The following is a 24,168-nucleotide window of genomic DNA, read 5'->3' as shown; positions in this document are numbered from 1 at the left end:
GGGTCTGCTGCTGCCATCGTGATTCGCCCAATTGCTTGCTATTCCCTTTTTCTTCCTTTTCTTCCTTTTCTTCCTTTTTCTTCCTTTTTCTTCCTTTTTCTTTTTCTTCTCTGTCTCTCTGACTGCCGCCGACTCGAACCCAGTGCTAGTTTTGCTTTTCCCGTCGTGGCATCGCACCATCCTGTAAGCTGTCTAAGCAGCCCACACCCACCGCCCATCGATAAACGGAGGCGCCTCCCGGCTCGCCTGTCTTAGAAAGAGTTCCTATCGCTTTTTTTTTCCCTCGTGTCCCGCATGGTCCTCTGCCGCCTGTTCCGTCCGTCTTGTTCCTCGGACGGCATCCAAAGGTTCATTGATACCTGGCCCCTCGTGATATCCACGCATGGGTGTATTCTCTCATACAGCTGAACCGGCCGCCACCAGACCGCCTCTATCGATGCAAAAAGTGAAACTCGCTGCTTCCCATCAGTACATTGAGAACATGCCAGCATAAAAGGTCCAAATCGTTTCCCCTCCATGACCGCAGGTATCAACGGTTGCTCCCTTCACTCCCTCCAATCTCTAGATTTGATAACGATGGCAACACCATCACGGGTACCTGCTGGACCCTGATCCCTTCTGCCACTCGTTCTTTTCCGCTGCTCGGGCATTTGATAAGACCTTCGGCATTCGAGGGGCAGGGAGGCAGGGAAGGGAGGGTGTGGTGGTTGGCTGGACGCACACAGCGTCTCACTCGCACGCACAGCCGGCACAGCAACCCGAAAACGTTGCATCGCCGGGGCCCGGCTTGGCTGAAAGCGAGATAACCCCTCTGCTGTCCTGTTATTGTGTTTTGGTTGCCTCTTCTCTACGGCTACCTACCTTCTATCTGCCACTCCTAGCCTCTCCCCTTATCCGCTGATTCCCTCTTCATAGCTAGTGCGACGTCTTTATCGCCATAGACGAGCACCAAACGACGCGATATCTCAGAGCATGGCGACAAGCGCTTGGGGCAACGTTGTCATACGATGGGGGAGTGATGAAGAGGGGTCGGTATCGATGCCACACGGGTACCTGGCGTTTTGCTTGTTGTGTCACGATCGCCCCTGATAAGCAAGCGATATTCGCCATTCGCGCCATTCCTGACGTGTAAGAGCCAGCCCGCATGCGGCATGCGACAGGGTCGGAGATCTGTACGAGGGACCCCAACGGCTCTCGTGCTCTCCCAAAACCTGCGCGCGCATAGAGGGCGAAGGATGCTGCAGGCCAACTTGTCCAGCACAGCCAATCGGAAGGACACACACAGGAACGCCCCCTGTGTTCGAACCCCGAACGGACGGTGGCTGGAGACGTTGCTCTGTCCATGCGTGCAAGTAAAATCAGCAGCCCCCCCGGCATGGATTGATGGATGCGTACCTTGTTTGGGTAGGTACAGGCTGCCTCCTATCTCGCCCCAATCTTCTACTAGTAACATCGTGACCAGAAAAAGGATTGGGGACAAGAAACGGGACAAGAAGAGGGAGACGGGAATGTAGCACATGACGTTACAATGCCTCGTGGTTGGACGAGAGTGCTGCCTCGTCAACCCCCGCAGAAGGGCGGCAGAAGGACAACAGCATGTGCTTTTTGACTTTGATGTACCTTCACGCCATCTCAGCCGTGCCAACGTAGTGACTCTGGAAATATTTCACTCTCGATTGTCAGCCCGATACGCCAACATGTCTCCCCATGCGATGGCGACGCAATTCTTTCATGGGCTTGGGATGGCTGTGCGGCTCTTCCTTTGCTCCATCGTCTCTCGTCTGCCCAACTTTCTCCGTATACCTACAACCGTGACCCCCACATGCACCCGCATGCGACAACGCCATGTGGATGATGTGGCCTCGAATACCCGCTTTTGGGTGTGATTGAGCGAAAATGGCGATTTTTCCGATTTGATTCCGTCCGCAACCCCCGTGATGGATGCGGCTTAGAGGTTTGCCGCCTGGAGCGCCTCCGGCTTATCCCTCCTCTGGGATTTCTGCGCCTGTTCAAAGTCGGAACATCACCAGGAACATGCAGCAAGCACCCCACGTGTTCGCCTTTGAAGGACCACGCCACTGTATTATAACAGACAGGCAGGCAGGCTAGCAAGCAAGGACTCTAAGAATGATACATTTACGTCCCTCCAAGGCTCCAAGGCGCGGCGTTGCGAGAACATGGGGAGTTCTCTCGGCGCTGGTGACGTGCGGGGAAGCTAGTCCGTCACAGAGTCACCGAGCTCGGCAAGGCGGGGAAGCTAACCACCAGATCTTAGCCACGATCGGGTGTCATACATGTGGCGCATTTCTCGCCTGTTCCTCAGCACCAGCCACCGTATTGGTCAACGGCCGTTGACAAGCCGTCTTGGCGGGGTCCTTCCCAGATCTGAAAGCAGTCACTCACCGCCTGGAAAGACAAAGATGCCAGAACCAAGGCGGACGCGGTCACGGCCCCTCGAGCGGGCCAGACAGCACACGTGTCGCGGGTGGGTGATCAGGAGTGACGTACCAGCATGGGGCGTAGTATGTGCAGCGTGGCAGACGAAAAGCTGACAGCAAGGCGGGAGGGGGGCCACTGGTTTCGCACGTCGGCCTGCTTCACCGGCGTTCCAATAGAAAGGCAACGATCATCAGGGTCCATGCGGCGAATAAGGGGTGCGGCGCAAAGCGTTAGGTGATGCCTGAGGAAATGACATCTCGTGGCCGCGGAATTGGCGCCGGAGCCTAAGGAGGTCAGGACGGCGCGAGGGGGGCGCGAGGGGGCGTTCCTGGATTGGCCGAGGGAGCGCCAAGACCTTGTGCGGCTGGCTTGCGATGGCGGTGGTGCGTTGCCCCGCACGCCTCCCAACGCGGTCTGGGTTCCAGCCCAAAGCCAGCCTCGCTTCAAGAGACGGACCTGGCCGAGGGCAGCAAAAGGAAGACACACATTGCTCCCCCAAGAATCGCGAGACAGAGACGGACAAGGCAAGACAGGCAACAGACACCAAGACCCCGGACCCAGAGCCGGATAGGAAACGTCTCTCGCAGTCGTTTCCTCCAACGGCCCGCCTTTTACCAAGTCTTTATAAGCATGCGGTTCGGCGACAGCATCAGAAAGCTCTTGGAAACCTACGGCAATTGTCTCCAGCTCCTGGAGGTCTTCAGGCGCCGCACGGACGAGACAAGACCCGAGTCGGACGCGGCTTCGCTCCTCCAGAAGTCTCTCAAGTCGGATCGCGACAAGATCGAACGGCGATATGCCTCTCGGCTGAGCGAGAGCGGCAGGCGCCTCGCGCGCGGTGACGGTGAGTGTGCCCCTCCTCAATGCGGCCCAATGCCCAATGCAGCCGGCCCCTGTCTTTCTCGCAGACAGCAAGCCCGCTCCGACGACGACGAAGCCGTCACTGACTCCCCGTCCGCTCCGAGCCGGGTTGCAGACAAGGCCAAGTCCGTCCTGCGACGGACGCTCAAGAAGCTCAACGCCGCCCTGGTCGATCTTCTCCATATGGGCAAGCATGATGACGCGATGCTGCCTTATGACGCGCTTAAGCGACTGTCTAACTCGTCGCGTATCGACGCCGTCAACGCCATCGACCAGCTCTCGCACAGACTCGCGAGTGCACCCTCGCGGCGGTCCTTGGCATCATCTAGCGGGGTCGCGTCGTCGTCGTCGACGTCGGCCGACGGACATCGACGGCGCCGGGCTTCGGCGTCGGATGCGGGCACATCAATCGCCCCGCACTCGCCCACTAAGCCGCCGCCCACAAAGACGCGAAAGGACCCGGGCAAGAGGTCGTCGCGGAAGGTGTCCAAGGAGGCTGTTGCTGCTTCCAAAAAGGCCCACAGATCAAGCGAGCCAAAGAGGGACAGCAGGAAGCTGTCGAAAAGCGTCACATCAAGCAGCACTGCAACCGCCCCAGGTGGCGGCAGCACTGGAAGCAGTAGTGGCTTCACAGACAGCCACGCAGTCGGCGGCAGGAACAACAGCACCGCTACTGACGGCGGCACCGGCGCCGGGGCCACCAACACCGCCGCAACCACAACAGTCCCCACCGGCGTCAGCGACGCCCACGACCCGACCGTCAGCAGCAGCGGCAGCAACAGAGACAGCACCAGAACTGGCACTGGCACTAGCCCCGGGATCAACATCAGCACCAGCAGCGACCACGGTGACGATAAAAAGCGCGACAGAAAGGCCGACCTGGAGGACCCCTTTCCCCTTAGGCCCAGGAGCCCGTTTCGAAGTCACCGGTTCTCGAGGAGCGTGGCCAACAGGATGTCCATGATGACTGTCTCGTCGGTCAGCACCAAGCTCGGGGAGATACCCGAGCGGCGACGGCTGCAGAGGGTGCACGGGTCCAGCGCTGCTGAGTCGGGCTCGGGCGAAGGCTCCGAATATAACGTGCCGCCGACCTACCCGCTGAAACCTTACAGGACCCCGCCAGGCTCAAGGGCCAAGAACAGTGGTTTCTGGGGGCTGTTCAGCAGGCGGTGACATGTTTTGGCATTGCGGCGCCCATGGAATTTTAGGCTGATTGAGGCTGGGGGATAGAAGCAGGGCGCCGGCATAAAACCCACGAGTAAGCCGAACCCATTCCCAAAAGGAACCCATTCCCAAAAGCCACACCTACAGCACGAACACGAAGACTTGTTTTTCCTCGGCGTCCACCAACCACCACCCCACACTCACCAACTCCCGACGAGGACACGGCCGAGACCACCTAGATGCCAGTTTTCGCATCCCGAAATTGGAGCTAACCATGACAGGCATTCAACGAACTGCCACAGACTAAGAAAAAAAAAGAACAAAAGTCTAAGACAAGAAGAAAAAAAAAAAACGAGAAAACAGAGACAAATCCCAGAAAAAAAAGTCTGTCAATGCAAAATTTGCGGTGGGTGGGACTAGAAAACCGACGCCAGGCTGCTGGTCGGGTCAGATTTTTCTTTTTTTTTTCTTCATCTCTCTTTGTAAACAAGCACGGATACAGCCTGTGGCTGGGTGGGTCTGGGCGTGCAACGGCGCCAGTGGGAGGGGCCACTGCCCAGGGTCTCACGCGAGCTGCCCTGGTCAACAACGGTGGGCGAGTGAGGAGAAACCTGGATTTTGCTTTTGCTTTCGAGGAACGACCACCGCCCACGGATTATTGGCCCAGCCTCGGTCTCGGCCTCGATGCTGTCTGCACGGACGGGCCTGCGGCTTAGAGGACAGGACGGCCGTTTGCCAGAGACGAGAGATTGAACACCGTCAACAAAGGCAAAGCAGAGAGACACGAGCCACGGTTCTGGCCATGAACACAGAGAGTGACCTCATATCCACATAAAAATATTTTTTGACGCCGCACAATTCTGCCCCACACAGCAGCCAGCGTAGCCCCTCACGAGAGTCACATTTTGCTCCAGCGCAGTGGCAGCCGCAGGAAGGCCTTTTTTTCTGGCCGTGCTGGTCCATTGCGGTTAGACTGGCCTTCCCTGCCGAAGCGTGGACTGTGTGCACAGTAGGTATGCTGGTCTTTTTTTCTTTTTTCTTTTTTTGCAAACAAGCGAGCAGCAGCAAGCAGCAAGCACCTAGCAGTGGGCACAAACGCTCCCACACCCACACTCACACTCTCTCGCACCCTCTCTTCCACTCTCGTCTCGCCCTCACACTGCACCACCTTCCCTCGTCCGCCCCAGAGTCCGGACGCAATTGACGTTCCCCCAGCTCCAACACGACCACCTGCCAGCTAGACACCGAACACCCCCCCAAGCGCTGCGGCACAGACCTGATCGTCCTCCAAAATGGCGGACCCCGCCATCTCGGCCCTCAACTCCCTCCTCCGAGGCACCGACATTGAGGACCACGCCGAGGCCCTCAGGCTGGCAAACGACGCCATCCGCTCCTCTCCCTCAGCCGGCCCGGACCTGCACGCCGCCCAGCACACAAAGGTCGTCGCCCTCGTCAAGCTCGACCGCTACGACGACGCCCTGCGTGCCATCAGCGACGGGGGCGATCGCCTTGCCCAGGACTGCGCCCTAGAGAACGCATATGCCCTCTACAAGACCGGCAACCTCGATGCTGCCGCCGCCGTCTGTCATGACTTCTGTGCCAAGACACCAGCCTCGGCCGCCACCCGCGGCGCCCGCCATGTGAGCGCCCAGGTTGCCTACCGCGCCGAGCGCTTCACAGACGCCGCCAGGGCCTACCGCGAGCTGCTCGACACCGTCTCGCGCGAGGGCCGCATCAACGAGGAGGGTGACCTGCGCATCAACATGCTGGCCACTGCCGCCCAGATCGAGTGGGCCGGTGCCGCCCACCACCTTTCCGAGTCGGAGCGCCAGCCCTCGAGGCAGGACATGGAGGCCTTTGAGACCGCCTACAACGCCGCATGTGGCTGCGTCGCCCGCGGCGAACTGCAGAAAGCCGAGGTGCTATTGAAGAGGGCCAAGGCCCTGTGCGAGGCCTCGGAAGATCTGAACTACGAGGAGAGGCAGGTCGAGCTCATCCCAATCCTTGTCCAGCACGCCTATGTCCTGATAAGGCAGGGGAAGCTGGACGAGGGTGCCCAGTTACAAAACTCCATCAGCATATCAGAGTAGGTGTTTGCCCCTTGCCCCTTGCCCCTTGCCCCTTGCCCCTTGCCCCTTGCCCCTTGCCTCTCGCCCCTTGCCTGACCCCGTGGTCCTGGAGAGACTCTCATGCTGGCCACTGCACCAACCAAGTCGCTGACCGTTTCTTCTTGTTTGTGCGCTCTCCAGCATATCCGACCACTCCACAAAGTGGGTTGCACAAAACAACTCTCTGGCACAAGAGCAGGGGTCCAACCCATACATGACTGCCCGCATAGCCGAGTCGATCAAGCCACCCACAGATAACAGCAGGCCGTTTGAATACCAAGCTGCAGTTCTCAGGCGGAACAAGGAGGTCATTGAGTTGCAATGCCAAAAATTCAGTGGCGTCCGTTCCAGGGCGAGGACAGGTCTGGCCAGGGAAGACGCCTCATCAGCACCCGACACGTCGCGTGAGGCCAGCAACTTGGGCGTGTTGCACGCCGCTGCTGTGTCGCACCTTCAGACCGGAAAGGAAGCCCTCAGGAGCATATTGCCGCTACTCGAGTCGCGCCCAGACGATATCGGCCTCTTGCTCACCATCATACAGCTCTACATCCAAACAGAAAACCCAGCACCAGCCCTGTCTCTGCTGGAGGCCCTCTTCAGGCGTTTGGAAGCTGCCACAACGCCAGACCATGCCGACACCCGCTTCTCCCCCGGCCTTGTCGCCCTCGCTGTCGCTCTCTATCGCCTCCAGGGCCGCCATGCTGCCGTCCGCGCCGAGCTGTCAAGGGCCGCCATGCACTGGCAGCAACAGTCTGCCGCAGGGGGCAGTGACCTCCGCGACGGCAGTGCGCTGTCGTTGCTACGCCAGGCTGGTATCGAGCTATTGCACTCTCAAGACTCGTCAGACCTCTCCACGGCGGGCGCGGCTTTCTCCCGATTATGCGAGGAGCAGCGTGACCGCCTTGCCGAAGCAGGTCTCGTGGCAAGCTTCGCCACGAGCGACCCATCCCGCGCGCAGCCTTACATGGCCGACCTGACCCCCGTCGAGAAGCTGACGGCGGGCGTCGACGTGAGCGCCCTCCTTGATGCCGGCGTGGCCTCTCTTCCTTCATCAACCGCGGCCACTGCCACTGGAAGTAGGAAGCGCGGGGCGGCGGCACCGGCGGATGGTGCGGCGCCGGCGAAGAAGCCGCGGCGTAGCCGAGCCAAGCTGCCCAAGGACTACGACCTGGAGAAGAAGCCAGACCCGGAGCGGTGGCTGCCGCTGCGCGACCGGAGCACGTACCGGCCCAAGGGTAAGAAGGGAAAGAAGAAGGCGGCCGAGGCAACACAGGGCGGCATCGTCAAGGAGGAGGAGACGCTCGAGCTCGTCGGCGGGGCCGGGGCCGTCAAGGTTGAAAAGGCGCCTGCGGGCGGGGCGGGGGCCAAGAAGAAGAAGAAGGGGAAGAAATGAAAGGGGGGAACGGAATGAATGGATCACAGGCGTCCATACATAGGTATGCCCCGCGAGATGCCTCCCTTGTTTCTTGTTTTTGGATAGGGCGGACTTGTGGGGACGCTTCGCTGCTCGAGGGAAGGGAGCTCCTCGTTGCACGAATGCGACCCATGCAGATTGCTGACGGATGGGTTGACGCCTGGGGGAAAACATGTAAAACTAGAGTTTTGGTCTAAGTGGAAACAAAAACATGTCACGACATTTACCGCCCTGGCCACCAGGTGGACGAAAACAAACCATCACCTGTAGAGATTGCATAAAACAGCAGCCATGATCGTCTCACGCAGTGTGGCTCATGAGTTGATACAACTGGATTATGCGTCAGCTCGATTTTTTTTTTGTTGGTTGGTTCAGTTTTGGTGTAAGCGATATTCGAGGAGCTTCAAGTGAGAAAGGAGAAGGCACCCGACTGTGCTGTGCTGTTATTCCGAGTTGAACAATGTGTGTCTATCGGAAAATAGTTGGACAAAACAATAACAAAAACAAGCAAAGAAAACCCCTATTGTCCCCTTTTCGCGCCGACAAAACAACCATGCCATTCCATCCATCCGTCATGAGGGGAAAGAAAAGAAACCAGAAAGCTCGAGGCGGTGGGAAAAGAAAGGAAGGGAGTTGGGGATCACCACCTGAAGTGGGCGCAGATCACCCCTAGTGTCACCGCTGGAGCTTGAGGCCAGTCCCATGAGAGATGAAGAGAGGGAGGAGACGTGGAAAAGTAGACAGAAAAGAAGAAGGGGTGATGATAAACAAATAAAAAAATGGAAGGAGGAAAGCACAAACCCGCGCGAGTTACGCGTCAAGGGTTTGTAAGAGTTAAAACACGTAACTAAAAGAATAAAAAAAAACAGAAGCAAGGAAGCGTAAAATTCAGGAGGGGAACGAATAAAGGAAAATGAAAGAGAATAATCGGCAGCGGCCATCATCAAGGCACTCTCCGTCACGCTGTCAAGAGGGCTTGAGTCGGCCAAGTTGCACCTCTGCAGGGCCTCGACGCCCACGTCTACTGATACACAAGATAAGGAAATGCAGTGAGTGCCCGCTGAGGGCCTAGAGCCCAGATTTCGCCCGGTCGCTGTGAGTGTTTTTTCTTTTATTTTCCTTTTTCCTTGGTTTCGTTCTGCGTTTTTATGTTCTGCCCCTTGTTTCTGTCTATTGGTATTCACAGATAGGGCTCGATGGACGATTCTTGGCGTAGGAGGAGGTGTAGAGCTCAGGCGCTGACGACCTGGATCGGTGGTGGGCTTTGAATTTGCCTGTCGGCATGCTCAGCTTCCCTTTCATCCCCACTCGCGTTGCTCGATCGAGACCCCGGTCGTGATGAAGACGGCTCGGGCGTCAGGTACCGCGAGTGTGCGCCGGCGCTATCTGGCGGGCTGAGAAAGCTGCTGCCCCTCTCCTCATCATCGTCGCCGCTGTCATCACTGTCGGCCGCTTTTCTCAAGACACCTGATGACGCCTGTCCAGACCCCTGCCTAGGTCTCGGCGATTCCTGACTGAGAGCCCAGGCCTCCTCGTCCGAGTCGTGCTCGATTGGGGGAAGTGGGGTCCTGCGCCCTTCTGAGAAGCTCACGGCCGCGTCGCTGTCCTCATCTGGGAGTGGCAGGTTGGGGCCAGACTTGTATACCTGAACAGACGAGTATTTCCTATGCAGCTCCCGGAAGCTCCTTGCTGTAGCGGTGCTGGCGCTTGCGGCCGACTCTCGGCGTTCGGGGTCCTTGGGGGATTCCAGGACTGCTTGATAGTCGGCCGCGGGAGGCTCTCCGTCCCCGGCCGGCGGCGAGGCGGCATCGTCGCGAGGCGCCCCAGACTGCTGTGATTTCCGGTTCCGGATGCGCTGATCAGGCGTCATGGCCTGCAACTCGCCGCCAAAGCTGATGACCGAAGCCTTCTTTCCATGGACCACAAACGACCCCGAGCCGCGCGTCAGGACATCCGTTTCCCGAGCCGGCTCCTCGTCTGCATAGGCACCGGATGCAGGCTCCTTGCCTTTGCGAGTGCTCCTATGGTGCGACAAATGGCCGGCACTCTCGCGAAGCGTCCGCTGCAGACTGCGGCGTATCTTGCTACGGTCTTGTTTGTCGGCAGATGAGCCATATGAGGTGCCCTCATGGCGTTCTCGGCCCTCACCGCCATCCATCAGGATAGCGGCTGCTGATTTGGCCTCGGCTGCTCGCGCCTGCTCGGCATCAATAAGGCCTGCCTGCTCCAGCAAATCCCTTTCGGCTGCGTCAAGCTCATCGCTGTGTTCCTCCGTGGGCTGGGCCGGGTTTGACGCCGATGCGATAGCTGGGGTTGACTGGGAGCTGGGAATCTTCCTGGGAGGTGACGCGGCCGCCGATATGGCAGATATGGCGCTAGATATTGACGCCTTTCGCAGGCGGAGAGCCTCGAGGCCACGCGGAGGGAGATCCCACGAGCTGTGCTGTCTGTGATGTCCTTGATGCCCTGGGGCGCTCGTTGGCGGAGTCTGGAATACGTCCGTCTCGGGAGAGTCGATGGGCTCGTCCAGAGCTGGAGCCGACAGCCTTCGGGGGGCCTGGTCGGCAGCCTTTGGGCTTTGTTGCACTATGGTCGACATGCTGTTCCTGGCTTCATCCCGCCCAGGCCCCGTCTTCTCGGGCGAGCTGTTGGGGTGTAGATGTGGTGATGATATGAGGTCAAGCTGCAGCCGCTCCTCTTCCAGATCCATCAAGAGAATGTCGCGATGGCACTTGAGCCTCCACATCTCCATGCGCGTCCATTTGAGCTGTGCCGCTATACGCGCCGCGGCCACGAGTATCTGGTCCCTGGTCTTGGGCTGAACGGGCGCCAGGAGCTGTAGGTGCCTGGCGTTTCTCAGCTGGTCCTCCAGTTTGGACTCCTCGGCCTGGATCCTCTCGTTGGCGTCGGCTATCCTCTGTGACATGACCTCCCGCCGCGCCTCTAGGATGTCCTGCGCCATCTTTTGGTCGATCCGGCTCCTGGAGATGGTGACCTCGCCGGTCGGGGTCTGGACCGACTGAGACGACTCCGACTCGAGCCTCCTCATTGCCCTGCGAGTCTGGCCGTCGTAGCTGCCACCAACCACGCCACGCATGCGCACGCCCGAGGTCCTGAACGCGGCTGCGTAATTCAGCTTTGCTAGCCAGTCATTGAGCTCCTCTTCGTTATCCGCCAGGAGCACCTCCTCGGAGCCACCATGCTTGACATAGACAAAGGCGTTCTTGTGCTTCTTGTAAGACGAGTCTAGCAGAGCGACAGCGCCGTCGGTGGACATCAGGCCGTCGGGCTTGAACTGGTCTAGGGGCGGATGAAAGATGACGGGGATTCCGTCGTGGCCGTTCTTGATGTGGGTGTCGTATTGATGCATCAGATTCTTTACCCAAGACGTGTTCCGGAAGAAGTAGAGCTGCGCACCCGTGAGGATTGCACCCCACTCCTGCCATGGCGATCGCGTCTTCTTCTTCTTCACGTCCTTCCTCCACAACAGCCCGACCTTGGTGATCTTGATATCCACAATTCCCGCCTGGGCCTCTTGTGGGTTCGTCGCTGTCTTCTCCGACATGAAAGCGTCTGGGCGAGACCTTGCCGACACAATCTGGAGCACACCCGTTTTAAAGAAGGTCTTGTGCAGCTCCTGGAGATTGAGCGTCTGTTCGACGCCGATGTAGCTGTACGTGTCCTCGAGGTGCATCACATCTTTGAGGTTGGGCCGCAGTATATCGAGCTTGTTGTCGATGATCAGCGTGTAGGGATCGATAGGCTCCTTGGCCACCCGCTTTGCCGGGTCAGGATTGCCGCCCAGGATGAATGTCTTCTTCTTGGACTTGTGTGCAATAATGCGCTCTCCGTTGATGTCTAGGTCGTCTTCGACGTGGATGAAGGGCGTGTAGGAGATGTTGTCGTAAAAGCACTCGAGAATATCATCAAAGATGCCCTCGCCGCGCGTGTTTTTGAGATAGTCCGTCTTCTGCATCTTGTACTTGTTATTCTTGTTGAAGACATCGGTGTGCAAGATGAGGAGCGAGAAGGCGATGAAGTAGGCCTGATCCGGGTCGGCGTAAATGCCGGGGTTGCACTCGTGGTACCGGTTCGCGAACGCCTGCAGGCACCGGTCGATTTGCTGCGTCTCCTTGGGAAGCTCCGCCTCCATGAGAAGTTTGCGGATAGACATGTCCATCGGGTCTCCAAAGAAGCGAAAGCCACGCATGTAGCTCCTCAAAACAGCCTGGGAGAACTGGTCCGCATTTTTGGACAGAGCGCTGGCGATGACACTCCGGCTGACGACCTCTTCCAGCCTTGCCAGATACTTGGCGGGGGTATCATCGTCGCGGCGCTCGGGAAGGATAACGCTGTCGCGCGCGAGCTGTAACGAGTTGTTCTTGGAGGCGCTCGAGCCGGGGGTGGCTGGCGTTAGGGTCCCTGGGCGCCCTCCGTTGGTGTGCCGAATTTTGCTGAGTCCCAGCAGGTCCCCAAAACTCTTCCTACCGATCGAGGCTGACGTGCGGGACGGTGGCGCTGCAAGCCGGTCATCCATGGATTTCCTCCCCAATGAGCTCATGGTCGAGGACCTACCTCGCAGATGAGACAATCCCCAAGACGGGGAAGACTGGCCCGAGTTCCTGGACTCGGGCCTGAAGAGGGCCGTCGCAGGGGATACGCTCTGCCTGCTCATAAAGGCCACAGCGGGAGACGGACTAGGGGAGGTCGCGCTGCCGTCGCGCCTGGACGAAGAGGGCCTTGACGGAGTGGGCGTCTCGTTCCCGGTTATCCTGCTCGACGTACTTGCCCGCTCCGGTGTCCGGGCGGAAAGCGACGTGTTAGAGCCAACGCCATGCATGTGCACCTGAGAATCTCCTCCCTTCTGCAGGTGAGCAATGGGGAACATGGGCTCGGGCTGCTTCTGCTTGCGGCGCGGTAGGCGAAAGAAGGTGGTAGTCGTGTGGACAGTGTGCGTCGTGGTCGTCGTGCTGCCGTACACCCGGTGGTCTCCAAAGCTGCCGTCAGACCTCGAAGACTCGGATAGGCGATTGTTAAAAGGCAGTGCAAGACCGCTCCCTTCGGATTCCTCGCCATACGCGGGTGGTATCTGGCCCATGCTATGGTGCCGGGGGTCTTCGAAGGTAACGGCCTGGCGGCTGCCGGACATGATATCCAAGTTCATCGTCTTTCTGCGATCCCTCTTGGAAATGGGCGGAATGCCATTCTGTCCGCTGGACTCGTCCCGGTCTCCAAGTCCGAATGGCAGCTTCATCCGAGGAGGCTTTTTCGGGTTCGCGCTCAAATCAGGGGTCGGGGCAGTCGTGATGATAGAAGGTGCTGCGACGGGTTAGAATGAGACAACAAGAGATAAGCGAGCATAAAATAAGCGCGAGACAGGTCTAGAGACGGATGCCAGAGGTGGCGCCAGGCAAGGGAGTTGGCTGGAAATGAGGGCTGCCTACTGTCAGGGAGAGGTGGGAGAGGCGGCGGCGTCTCGGACTGCTGCTTAGCTCTGATGGACAACTGGGAGTCGGAGGCATTGCGAAAGCGCAACATGGAGAAGCGGCGGTATTTGGTTTCGTCAGGCAATGGAGGCGATTGGGCACGAATCGGCAGCTGGAGGGAGGAGACTCGAGGTCCGGGCTCATCGGCGGAGGGGCGGTCGGCAGGCGTCAGGCCGGGAGGCGCGGGATCGCTGGCGCTGGGGGCATCAGGGCCGGATGGGGCGGCATCGGAGAGGTCTGGTGGGTTGGCGGCGGGTTGCACTACCACTGGGTTCTCCTGCGGCGGTTGGAGATGTTTGCTGGTGCTGGGAAGGACATCGGGGAGCGGCACCTCCTGCGAATTGGTGCGGCGGCGCATGTCCGACTCGCTAGCCATGACGCCTGGTCGGCGAAGGAAGGGCATAACGGTGGGTGCTTGCGACCATGCTCAGACGGGGAGCGACGAAAGGGGCATGGCAGTCGCCCGGGCTGCGACTCAATGGTGTTGCTCAGGCCCTGTTCAAGATGGCATCACTTGCTGGTTGGGTGGGAGCGAAGGGCCAAGGACTCAATCGCTGACTCGGATGTGAGCGGGAAGCGCAGGTGGTCGCAGTGAGACCGGAGAAAAACAACAACAATAGAAAATGATAGAAGGACAAAAACAAAAGCCGGTCGTGAAATTGCAATTGAACGAGGGGGCCCGGCTGACAAGATACGCAGCCAACTATCGGAAGCAGGTTGCTGGTTGTCTTGGGTCGGCACAAAAAGGAGGTGGGCTAGGGAAGGAAAAAAAAAACGCGGCGGGCGTCAACGACGAGGTTGGCATGTTCGGAGGCTGTCGACTCCAGGCCGTCCCTCCAGTGAGATGGTCAGCGGGGACCCAAGCGGGACCAACACAAGGATGAAAGGAGGCAAGCGCGCACGGATTAGGCAGGGGGCTCCAGGTCCAGAATCTCGCTGGGGGGACGCACCGCTGTGCTGGCTCTATGATTGGCTCGCACCACCTGCAGCTATTGCCTGGTGGGGCTCTAGGCCACCGCCAGCAGCCCAGTGCGCCGGACACCAATTGAATCCAACGTTGGCACCGGAAATGCAGGTGGGCGGGCTGCGAGCCTACCGCACTCAGGGGCCGTTCGAGGCTGGCCAGAGAGGCGCGGGAGGCGAGTGGGAGACCGGCTTGAAGGCTTCCACGACTCCCTCTAATGGCAAATCTGACATCTCTCTCTCGGGATACTGTTATAGGCTTCATGTTGATTTCCACGCTATCGTGCTGTAACTACCCCCATAGGCGCTTGATCTATTAGCCTTTGTTGATTCCGAGTTTGAATTCTGATCCCACAGGATCCCACAGGATCCCACCATTCACGTTCGTCTCTGACCGCATCAAAGACGGCAGGTACGCTCGAGCGGCCATGGGGCCGTCCCAAGGACTCGAGCTTTATTCAGCATTTCTTGCCACAGCGGCTCTGCACAAGCAACCGTTCACCCGTTGCGCAAGTCCCAGGGATCAGAACTGTTAGTGCGGTGGGCTAGCCACTCTCAGGAACAGGAATAAGAACGGGAAGAGGTATAAGATAACAACGGGAAAAGGAATAGCACAAAAACACGGGGAAGAAAAGTCCCATGCCGCTGACAATTCTAGTCCCTGGGACCTCTAGGACACTGCGCTGGATCGAATGGCCTTGCCTGGTTCCTTAGTGGCTGCCAGCACACCTGCTAACTCATTTCCCTCTACCTAGACCTGCGAGGCGTCATCCTCCAGGGATCCTCATGGCTGTGCAGCGCCCCTGCAAAGTGGCGAGTCTGAGTGGTGGGACCAAGAAGCAGGTTCGGCCGGCAAACACGCGCGCGGCCAGTCTCTCCTTCCAGGCCTAAGATTGCTGAGATTGATTTTCCCAGCCAATTCGCGCCCGAGCTCGGATCTAGAGTTCCCCGCTCTCTGATCGAGCGGCCAAGACACCGAAGTTGTGCACATGAAGGCTGCATTCACAAAGTCTCAGCGACACGACAGCCCCAGCTTCATTCGTCTCCGCCATCCTTGCTTTCCAACTCCATCGGCCACCACTGTATCGTTTCCTTTTCTTTTGCCCCTCACTCCTTTAGGATCCCGCCTGTACCAAATCCCTCCTCTCGAGCTGGCGCTTTGATCTGCAACCCTCGAACCCGTCGAGGGTTGCCTTCGCCCTTGGCTCGAGTCTAGACGCTCCCTTGGAGCCTGGCCTTGGTGGCTGGCTCAACCGCTCGCTGGCTGCATGTGAATCGCGCCCATCTCGATCCCAAGATGCTGTCGAGACGATATGCTTTGTTGTCGCTGCTCCTCGGTCTCGTTCTCCTAGTCCTCTCTCCCACGGTGCCTGCCGCAGGCGTGCGGCCGCCGCCTCCCCACGCGCAGAATGCCTCCCGCGGGCTCTTCCCCTTGGTGACGTGGTTGCGAGACAATGTCGTCGAAATGGTTTTTGGCCGTCCAGCCTCGGCGAAGCGCAAGTCGGCCCCTCCCAGGGGCATGGGCGCCCTCAATCCGCGCTACGACAAGGAGACGGTGATCCGATTCAACGTGTCGAGCCACGACGAGGAGGGCGCTCTCGCCGACGCCGCCGACCGCCTCTTCCTCGATGTCTGGGCCTCGACGCGGAATAACGTCGACATCCGCCTGCACAAGAAAGACGTCTCGTCATTGCTCAGCCTACTTCCCGCATCGCTCCAGTCGGCCTTCTCAACTCTGATCCCAGACCTCCCCGCCGCCGTCTTGGCCACATACGGTGGCGGCCGCGCCACGCCTGATGCCGCTCGCGACGGCGGCAGCGCCAGCGCGCGACTTGACTCGGACAGGCGCCTGGCCCCCTCGGTGCTTACGCACACCACCGGGTTCGACAATGTTTTCTTCCACGACTACCAGCCCCTCACCGTCATATACCATTGGATGCGCCTTGTCGCGTCCATGTTCCCGGGCATAGTGACGCTCGAAGTGATCGGCAAGTCCTTCGAGGGGAGGGAGATTCTGGCGTTACGCGTGGGCAAGCCCGCGCCGCCCGGCAGCGAGAACGCAACCCCCAAGAAGACGCTCGTGGTCAATGGCGGCCTGCACGCGCGGGAGTGGATTGGTACCGCGGCGGTTAACTATCTCGCGTGGTCCCTGATATCCTCGTACGGCCAAGACTCGGTCCTGACTCGATTCCTTGACAACTACACGGCAGTCTTCATCCCAGTGCTCAACCCTGACGGCTACGAATACACGTGGGCCGTCGATCGGCTTTGGAGGAAGACCAGGCAGGACACTCCCCTGAGCTTCTGCCGTGGCCTCGATCTTGACCGCGCCTTCGGCTTCGAGTGGGATAGAAACCTGCCCGAGCCATGCTCGGAAAGCTACGGCGGCGAGCAGCCGTTCCAGGCGGTTGAGGCCCGGCAGCTCTCGGACTGGGCCAAGTCGCAGGCAGAGCAGAACGGCACCAACTTTGTCGGGCTCATCGACCTCCACTCGTTCTCGCAAGAGATTCTGTACCCTTACTCGTACACATGCGACTCGGAGCCACCGAATCTCGAGAACCTCGAGGAGCTCGCCATCGGCATCGCCAAGGCGGTCCGGCTGTCGAGCGGCGAGTTGTATAACGTCTTCTCGGCCTGCCAGGGCGCCATGGGCTCGCTGCGGGGCTCCTCGGTGCGGCGGATGGAGTCGGGAGGCGGGTCGGCCATCGACTGGTTCTACCACGAGATGCGCGCCAAGTTCAGCTACCAGATCAAGCTGCGGGACCGCGGCATCTACGGCTTCCTGCTCCCTCCCGAGGAGATCGTGCCGACGGGCGAGGAGATGTTCCACGCGCTCAAGTACTACGCCGACTTTTTGCTGGGCAACAACGGGATCGAAAAGTCGGTGGACGGCAAGACTGCAGAAACCTCGGCGCCGCTGGCGGCGTCGGTGGACGACGAAGATGAGGCTGACGAGTGGGAGGAACTGAGGAAGCGCAGGCGGCGGCGCTGAGCGTCGAAAGCTTTTTGTTACACGGCACGCACATACAGAACACGCGCCGATGCATTCATTGTCACACCTTACATCATGATTATCGGCGAGGGCAGGCTCAGGTTCAGGTTCATCATTGTATATCACGGCATTGCAGGACGGATTGGGCGTTAATTGAGTAGGATCCTTGGTGATTTCATTCAGCCAAGGTAGCGTCGTTGTCGTACCTACCCAGGTATCTGTCTACCTAGTTTTATACTAGGAATTTTTAGTTTGTTGTATTATGCGACGAACTGCTAGAATTCCGTCTTATCCTGCTCAGTCAGGGGTGGGATTCGGAACTCGGCGACTTTCCGATGGAGCCGGAGCCTCAATTAGGCCGGGAGTGGGGTGTCAGAAACCTCTGTTTCCCTAGCTCAGACTATCTTGGAGCTAACGCAAGGGGCGACCCGATGTGCCGACCTCCCTCGGTGGTCCACGGTGGCCAAGTCCATGTGGTAGTGGTGTCGCAACCATCTGGCGGTGGTATACCTGCACGGGGGGAGCCGCAGAGACCATCCTATCCCTTTCTTGGGTTTTGGTGAGGGGAGAAGGGGCCAGCCAGTGCGAGCTGTGCGTGCCTTGACCTCCATCTCTCAGACGCCGTGTCGGGGCCGGCGTTAACAGATTGCCCGTCGCCCACGCGTCGTTTCGGGTCCGTTAAAATAGGGGAGAAAAAAAAAAAAGAGGCAAAGGAGCCTATGCGCTGGGAACGGACTAGGTAGGGGGAGGAAACGTGTTGTTTTGTAATCCACCCCGGCGTTCAATCCCGTTCAACCAAGTTCTGCTATTTTCTACCCTGTTTTCCCACCTCGGGACGGGTACCAGGTACCGTTTTCGGTCAGCCGTAGTCAGTACCAACCAGCCTTTTTCTTATCCGGAATCTCGGCCGCATTTTTGTTAGCCGGCGATTCATACAAATAACAGATTGTCACCGTCACCCACCACCTTTGTTTGAGTAAGTACAGTCTCACCCTTCTTTTTGCTCGCTCGGACTCCTTTCAAATTCGAAAATAACAAGACACAACACTCAATCACCAAAAACATCACCGCAGTCCCTCCCACCCCACCACCGCAAACATGTCGGGAAGCATCGTCAGCCTCAACCTGCCGGCCGAGTACGGCTACGTGCTCATGGTCGCGTCCTCGTCCTTCTTCCTCAGCTTCATCCACGGCTTGTTCACCGTCAGCGCCCGCAAGAAGTCGGGCCTCGCGTACCCCGTCTCGTACGCCGACAAGGCCCTCGCCGACAAGGACCCCAACGCGTATGCGTTCAACTGCGCCCAGCGCGCCCACGCAAACTTTACCGAGAACGTGAGTGCCTTTTTTTTATTTTATTTCATGTTCATCAAGAATATCATGGTGGGTTGCGTGTTGGTGTCCCCTATGTAGGAGGAAATAGCTTGTTGACACACCCTTTCTCTCACCGCCCGTAGCACACCTCCTTCCTCGGCGCCCTCCTCATTTCGGGGCTGAGGACTCCCCTCGCCAGCGCCTCTCTCGGTGCCGCCTGGGTCTTCTCCCGCCTGCTCTACGCCAAGATGTACAGCGCCGGCGGCCCCAAGGCACGCACAACGTAAGTCGACCCATCTTTGGCCAGCCAGCCTGCCCATGCCGGCAAACATTAGGGGTAGAACCCGCTGACCATTTATTTGAAGCGGCATCTTGGGCCACTACCTCACCGCCTACCCTCTCATCGTCATGGCTGGCTACACCGGCTGGGCCATGACCAGGTAATCATTTCATGGTGTTGTGTGATGTGCCGGTGATGGGAGGGACAAGGAGGAGAACGGCCGCTGTACCAGTACGCTAGACTAGAAACTCCCATTAAAATGACGAAAACATATTTCAGTGCTGCAAGGCTCCCAAGCTAGTGTTCTGCGCGTTACTCCTCGTCATCTGCATCCCTTGGTGTTTTCTCGTATCCCCTGCCTGGGGTTCTTGTCCCGAGAAAATGTGCTTCAGGGGCTATTCTTTGCCAGCCGATATAGTTTTCAGACCTGTATCTCACAGTCGCGCTTGGTTAGCTACCTGTTTATGCATCATCCAGTGCACCGCTCTTCCGGAGAGAGCCACTCCAGCTCGAGACCGGCAAAAACCCTCTTCTCGGCCGTCAGCATGTCCGGGGCCGGCGAGCCGTCCTCGCCGCTCTCCAGGTCGAGCCAGCGCCCGCTCGTGCGGCTGCGGATGCCGCTGCTGTCGAACTTGAGCCCACGCTCGCGCTTGCAGTAGTTGCGCAGGTCGCGCTGGAACGTCGTGCCGCTGGTCCAGCCCAGCAACGCGCAGCCGGCCGTTTTCCAGGGCGTCACGACGATGTCGACTCGCCGGTGCGGGTTCGGGTTCTTCTCGGTGTTGTTGCCGCCGGCCGCCCAGCTAGGGTCTTGCCAGACGACCAGGGCCTTGTCCAGCGTGCAGTACCCGGACCCGGGCACCTTGTTCACCTCGCCCTTCCAGCTCAGCGTGACCTGCCCGCGCTCCGAGTTCTTGGTACTCAGCACGAGTGTGTGCGTGATGTAGTTGCTGCCCTCGAGAGCAACGACAAGATGGGTCACGAGGTTGCGAGTGGCGTTCTCGTCAGGATGGCTGAGCATGATGTCGACGTCGCCGCTCTCTTTGTTGCCTCGGCGGTATCCACCAACGATGACCATCTGAAACCCGTTCCTGAGTCGATTTGCATGTTCGAGTATGGTATCTGCTATTTTCTCCACCTCATCGCGTGGGATCTTGAGCAGGAACTCGTCGTAGAACTTTACGCCGATCTGCTGGTCCCGAGTGAGTGTCTCCCAGCCGTATTCAACGACGTCGTCCAGGTCCCTCCAACCATTGTCGTACCATTTCTTGGCAGTAACATCTCCGACTCCCCACACATCGTAGAAATTCTTTATGACCGAGAGCTTCGGGTCCAGCTCGGCCTCCTGAGCCTCTCTGATGACCCCTCCCTGGCGCTGGAACTCCTGGAACAAGACGGCGAATTTGGGGCCGCAGTTAGGGAGTCTATCAACCTCTTCAGGAGATGCCAAGACGTATGGGTATGCCGCAAGACTGGCCATTGCGCTGGAATACGCGCGGACGCCAATTCTGTCACCGGCTAGAAGCCGTGTGGTCTTGATCTTCGCGAGCTGGTTTATGAAGGCCTCATTGGGAGGATGTATGGGCGTTGGTCGCTGGCACGAGTAAACAGTGCGCAGGAAGTCGGGCATGGTAGGCATGTGCCGAGCGGCCTCGTGTTCCGAGGTGCTCTGGCGCAAAAGGCTCGGTACCTGGGATGAGCGATGTGTGGCTGTCGATGTCTTGGCTGTGGGTTGCTGGCTCGATGCTCCCACAACGCCCGATCGGGATCGCTGAGGTATAGGTGGGAGATTTGAAGGAGGGGAGCGGGGGTCGTTGACTTCGTAGCTCCCAGCGAGTTTGATTCCTTCGTAGAGGAGATGGTCGCCAAAGGGCAACACTTGTCCGAGTTTGGTGGATTCGGTAAACCACGTAAGCTTCACGACAGTCACCTTGCCTGAGCCGGGTACAGTGCCGCGGATACCCTGATTATCTGTTCCCACCGGCTGCGAGCCTAACAACCAGGCCTCATCGTTGTTGTTTGCTGATGATGTATGCCTCGGCCTTTTTTTGGGAGGCTCTGTCGCGACGTTAGACGTGGGAACTTCGCTGGTCCATAGACCGAGGCGGCGGAGCTCGAACATGGCCCGTTGCTTCTTGCTGATGTTCCCCAGCACAACCTCGGCTTCTTGAGCGTTGTAAGTTATTGTTGTTATCTGCGCCTCGAGGGCGCGCAGCCTATCGGTGTTGAGGTGTGTTGAGAGGAGATATATGACTGGGAATGGCGGAGACATGGCAGATGTCTTCAACTCCAAGGGGATCACGTAAGCTCTTATGCGTTAGGAATAAGGCTGACTTGTTAGAAACTTGGCTGACGTGACAGATGGTGATGGCGGCATCTTAAGCCCGGGATCCAGTTGGTACTGCAACTAGTAGGCGCGGTTGTTGGCAAAAGATGATGATGTAATGCCTGTCTGCCGTTCCAAAAGTGTGTTGCTTGGTATATATGTAGATAACAAGGCGATGGTGGGGGATCAGGATGATGGGCTTCGCGATGCAATAAGCCTTTTATACCTAGATTGACACAGCGTCCTAGCGAGTGTCTATCAGAGTCCGGCAAGGTGGGCTTCTGCGAAGACTTTCCACAATTAGATGGGATGGCAGAATCTTGGTCGTTCTGTTTTGCGTTGGAGGAGGGAAGCACGTGGGAAACCGGAAGCCCCACCACAAGTCGCATTGCGCACACGCGCATTAGCGTCGCGGAGAGAAGTGGATCGGGTTAGGTTTCCGCAACCAGCTTGCAGACCCCATGCGCCCCACATTTGACACCTGACTAATCACCAATACCGGAAGCAGACAGCGAAGAAAGCTCAAAGTGTTTGCAAGTAAACGCGAGAAGCAGCAGCCTTAGCAGGCTTCACGATCGCAATCCAAGATTTTCCCCATCGCACTTTTTCCATCGCCGGCACCAACCACCGCTGCTGGTACCGGACATCTGATCCAACCCGAGAACTCGAACTAGAACTCGAACCCGAACCGAATACCGATCGCACCGCTGAAGCACACGTCTGCGACACCGCCCATCCCGCGGCGCTTCCCATCCTGGGGCTGAACAATGACTGCGCTGGCCCTTTCGAGGTAGCACTCGCCCAGGTGCTACGGCTGGCCAAGGCCGCTTCATCCATCGCCCTGCCCTCGACGAACATCGCGCCCCGTCTCGTCACCCTTCCCGTCGGACTACCGTCGCCGTCCGAGGGGCCCCGTCGGCCTGGTGCCTCGCTGCGACCGCGTGGGCCTGCCGTTCACGAGAAACCCGCCCGTCGTCCCTGGTCGCGTCCTGCCCGCCCGCCGCGATGGATCTCGCAAAGACGCTGGTGCGCTCGGTCGTGCGCGCCTTCTACGAAACAAAGCACGCGCTGGTGATCGATGCGCTGGTGCTGCACTCGGCCTTGCGCGATGACGACCTGGCGTATCTCATGAACATGAACACCAAGGACCTGCACAAGCTCTGCGGTCGACTCAGGGAGGACAGGTTCATCCAGGTGCAGACGAGGCCCGAGCTTAAAGAGGGCTCGCAGCGGCCCGTCAACCGCATGTACTACTACATCGACTACCGCCAGGCCATCGACGCCATCAAGTGGCGCGTCTACAAGATCGACAAGGAGATGCAGGGTGTGACGGTGCCCGTCAACGAGCGCAAGGAGTACTTTTGCGAGCGCGCCGGGTGCATGAAGGAATACTCATCAATGGAGGTGCTCGACAACCCCAGCTCCCGCGGCTTCCTCTGCCAGGTCTGCAACTCGGTCCTGCGCCACGACCCGGAGGGCAAGACGGGCGGCCACAAGCAGTCGACGCGCATGAACACGCAGTTCCGCTTCATCACGGACCTGTTGCCCCGTATAGACAACGTCATCGTGCCGGACAACAACTTCGAGATCGCCATCCAGCAGGCCCGCCCCGTGGAGCGCGACGCGCTGCACCAGGTCGTCAGCAGCGTGGCGGTCGAGGCCAACCACCGGCCGGGCGCCGTCAAGGGCCTCACGAACCTGGGGCCCAAGTCGGTCACGGTCAACCTGACGGCCGGCGGGCCGTCGGCGGAGGAGCTCGAGGCCGAGCGGCTCCGCAAGGAGGAGCACGCCCTGCGCAACGCCCTCCCCTCCTGGATCGCCGAGAGCACCGTCACGGGCGACGCCTACGAGCTGGACCCGGCCAAGCGCGGCATCATCGCGCCCGCCGCGGCGGGTTCGGCCGCCGACGCTAGCAACAACAAGAACGACGACGACTCCTCAAAGGACCATGCCGAAATCGACGACCTGTTCGCCAAGCTCAAGCGCGAGCAGGAGGCCGAGGCCGCCCGCCAGGCCGCGCTCGAGGAGGAAGACGAAGACGACGACGAGGACGACGAGGACGACATGTTTGAGGACGTCGTCACAAGCACAAACAACTCGGCCGGCGGCACCCCGGCCAGCACCGCGCCCACCGCCCTGGGGGCGCCCGCCGCTGCCGCCGTCGCGCCGTCGCCGCTCGGCAAGTCGTCGCTGAAACGCGACGCCTCGAGCGGGCCGGCCTCGGGCACCACCTCCCCGCACGGCCTCGGCACGCCGGGGTCCGACGGCCGCCCCGTCAAGAGGGTCAAGGTCGAGGTGCCCTCGCCGCCCCCGGTCGCGGTCGCTGCCGGCGAGGAGAGCGACGACGACATCGAGTTTGAGGATGTATGAAAAGAGAAGAGAGCGCTCGTCCTCCACATCCCCTTGTTTCACCTGCTCCCCTGAGATAAAAGTTTAGATTCCGTTAATTCATCCTCCTCCTTCACAATCACGCCCCCATTTGCTTGTTTTTATTCTCATCCTCTTTCATTTTTTTTCTTCTTATTCGCGTGGATAGAACAGGTCGGGTGTGGCAAAGGGTCGGGTCGGGCGGCGCGGGGGTGTCATCTTTTTTGATATATATGTCGCCACCAATAAGGAAAGAAAAAAAAAAGACGCTCCGCTTTGCCGTGACGAAACAACCCGGAAGAGGTAAGGCGTCAACGACTGTCAGGGGGCCAGTGTATGGGTTACGTCCATGGTATAGGTACATCTCGTCAGGTAGGTAGGGCTGCTGGACGGAACAAGCATGGCAAAGCGAGGGAGGCTCGGGTCGTTCGTCGTTCAGTCGCCCGGCTGCGCAAGCAGG

At 59.0% G+C, this 24,168-nt stretch overlaps 8 protein-coding genes across 9 annotated transcripts; 6 read left to right on the top strand and 2 right to left on the bottom strand.

Annotated features, from left to right (window-relative positions):
* Positions 1–1,983: 1,983 nt before the first annotated feature.
* On the top strand, positions 1,984–5,284 carry GGTG_06196 (hypothetical protein). The gene is made up of 3 exons (XM_009224011.1): positions 1,984–3,283; positions 3,416–4,558; positions 4,746–5,284. Exons 1-2 carry the CDS (start codon positions 3,070–3,072, stop codon positions 4,471–4,473), a joined length of 1,272 nt encoding a protein of 423 aa, XP_009222275.1. The 5' UTR covers positions 1,984–3,069; the 3' UTR covers positions 4,474–4,558; positions 4,746–5,284.
* On the top strand, positions 5,210–8,905 carry GGTG_06195 (hypothetical protein). The gene is made up of 2 exons (XM_009224010.1): positions 5,210–6,550; positions 6,714–8,905. Exons 1-2 carry the CDS (start codon positions 5,757–5,759, stop codon positions 7,963–7,965), a joined length of 2,046 nt encoding a protein of 681 aa, XP_009222274.1. The 5' UTR covers positions 5,210–5,756; the 3' UTR covers positions 7,966–8,905.
* Positions 8,285–14,225, bottom strand: GGTG_06194 (protein transporter sec73). Its single transcript, XM_009224009.1, has 2 exons — positions 13,431–14,225; positions 8,285–13,305 (listed from the first exon to the last, which is right to left on the bottom strand). Exons 1-2 carry the CDS (start codon positions 13,873–13,875, stop codon positions 9,218–9,220), a joined length of 4,533 nt encoding a protein of 1,510 aa, XP_009222273.1. The 5' UTR covers positions 13,876–14,225; the 3' UTR covers positions 8,285–9,217.
* A 91-nt stretch (positions 14,226–14,316) lies between these two features.
* On the top strand, positions 14,317–15,149 carry GGTG_06193 (hypothetical protein; the record flags this gene model as incomplete). Its single annotated transcript, XM_009224008.1, has 3 exons — positions 14,317–14,723; positions 14,803–14,966; positions 15,094–15,149. The coding sequence occupies 3 exons, from the start codon at positions 14,317–14,319 to the stop codon at positions 15,147–15,149; spliced, it is 627 nt and encodes a 208-aa protein (XP_009222272.1).
* Positions 15,150–15,188: 39 nt separating this feature from the next.
* Positions 15,189–17,647, top strand: GGTG_06192 (hypothetical protein). Its single transcript, XM_009224007.1, has one exon. It carries the CDS (start codon positions 15,733–15,735, stop codon positions 17,425–17,427), a length of 1,695 nt encoding a protein of 564 aa, XP_009222271.1. The 5' UTR covers positions 15,189–15,732; the 3' UTR covers positions 17,428–17,647.
* Positions 17,537–19,305, top strand: GGTG_06191. 2 transcript variants are annotated; one of them, XM_009224006.1, is made up of 4 exons: positions 17,537–18,403; positions 18,501–18,759; positions 18,882–19,021; positions 19,104–19,305. In XM_009224006.1, exons 2-4 carry the CDS (start codon positions 18,526–18,528, stop codon positions 19,180–19,182), a joined length of 453 nt encoding a protein of 150 aa, XP_009222270.1. In that variant the 5' UTR covers positions 17,537–18,403; positions 18,501–18,525; the 3' UTR covers positions 19,183–19,305. The 2 variants fall into 2 exon arrangements, with proteins under 2 accessions (XP_009222270.1, XP_009222269.1); XM_009224005.1 differs by having other exon boundaries at positions 17,537–18,759.
* On the bottom strand, positions 18,423–21,676 carry GGTG_06190 (DNA polymerase beta). Its single transcript, XM_009224004.1, has one exon. It carries the CDS (start codon positions 21,285–21,287, stop codon positions 19,488–19,490), a length of 1,800 nt encoding a protein of 599 aa, XP_009222268.1. The 5' UTR covers positions 21,288–21,676; the 3' UTR covers positions 18,423–19,487.
* Positions 21,677–21,861: 185 nt separating this feature from the next.
* Positions 21,862–24,167, top strand: GGTG_06189 (hypothetical protein). Its single transcript, XM_009224003.1, has one exon. It carries the CDS (start codon positions 22,347–22,349, stop codon positions 23,709–23,711), a length of 1,365 nt encoding a protein of 454 aa, XP_009222267.1. The 5' UTR covers positions 21,862–22,346; the 3' UTR covers positions 23,712–24,167.
* The last annotated feature ends 1 nt before the right edge of the window (position 24,168 follows it).

This window comes from Gaeumannomyces tritici (assembly GCF_000145635.1).
Source record: "Gaeumannomyces tritici R3-111a-1 unplaced genomic scaffold supercont2.3, whole genome shotgun sequence".
In the NCBI taxonomy this organism is placed as follows: domain Eukaryota; kingdom Fungi; phylum Ascomycota; class Sordariomycetes; order Magnaporthales; family Magnaporthaceae; genus Gaeumannomyces; species Gaeumannomyces tritici.
The sequence above is the reverse complement of the archived record's forward strand: the minus strand, read 5'-3'. Positions and strand labels throughout refer to the sequence as shown.

What these genes read in the sequence shown, in the direction of transcription:
- GGTG_06189 (XM_009224003.1), top strand. Translation starts at nt 22,347, where the DNA reads ATGGATCTCGCAAAGACGCTGGTGCGCTCGGTCGTGCGCGCCTTCTAC.
- GGTG_06191 (XM_009224006.1), top strand. Translation starts at nt 18,526, where the DNA reads ATGTCGGGAAGCATCGTCAGCCTCAACCTGCCGGCCGAGTACGGCTAC. An exon ending in ACGCAAACTTTACCGAGAAC is followed by an intron (nt 18,760 to 18,881) that starts GTGAGTGCCTTT and finishes CACCGCCCGTAG; the next exon opens with CACACCTCCTTCCTCGGCGC. An exon ending in GGCCCCAAGGCACGCACAAC is followed by an intron (nt 19,022 to 19,103) that starts GTAAGTCGACCC and finishes ATTTATTTGAAG; the next exon opens with CGGCATCTTGGGCCACTACC.
- GGTG_06192 (XM_009224007.1), top strand. Translation starts at nt 15,733, where the DNA reads ATGCTGTCGAGACGATATGCTTTGTTGTCGCTGCTCCTCGGTCTCGTT.
- GGTG_06194 (XM_009224009.1), bottom strand. Translation starts at nt 13,875, where the DNA reads ATGCCCTTCCTTCGCCGACCAGGCGTCATGGCTAGCGAGTCGGACATG. An exon ending in TCTCCCACCTCTCCCTGACA is followed by an intron (nt 13,306 to 13,430) that starts GTAGGCAGCCCT and finishes AACCCGTCGCAG; the next exon opens with CACCTTCTATCATCACGACT.
- GGTG_06196 (XM_009224011.1), top strand. Translation starts at nt 3,070, where the DNA reads ATGCGGTTCGGCGACAGCATCAGAAAGCTCTTGGAAACCTACGGCAAT. An exon ending in GCGCCTCGCGCGCGGTGACG is followed by an intron (nt 3,284 to 3,415) that starts GTGAGTGTGCCC and finishes GCCGGGTTGCAG; the next exon opens with ACAAGGCCAAGTCCGTCCTG.
- GGTG_06190 (XM_009224004.1), bottom strand. Translation starts at nt 21,287, where the DNA reads ATGTCTCCGCCATTCCCAGTCATATATCTCCTCTCAACACACCTCAAC.
- GGTG_06195 (XM_009224010.1), top strand. Translation starts at nt 5,757, where the DNA reads ATGGCGGACCCCGCCATCTCGGCCCTCAACTCCCTCCTCCGAGGCACC. An exon ending in AACTCCATCAGCATATCAGA is followed by an intron (nt 6,551 to 6,713) that starts GTAGGTGTTTGC and finishes TGCGCTCTCCAG; the next exon opens with CATATCCGACCACTCCACAA.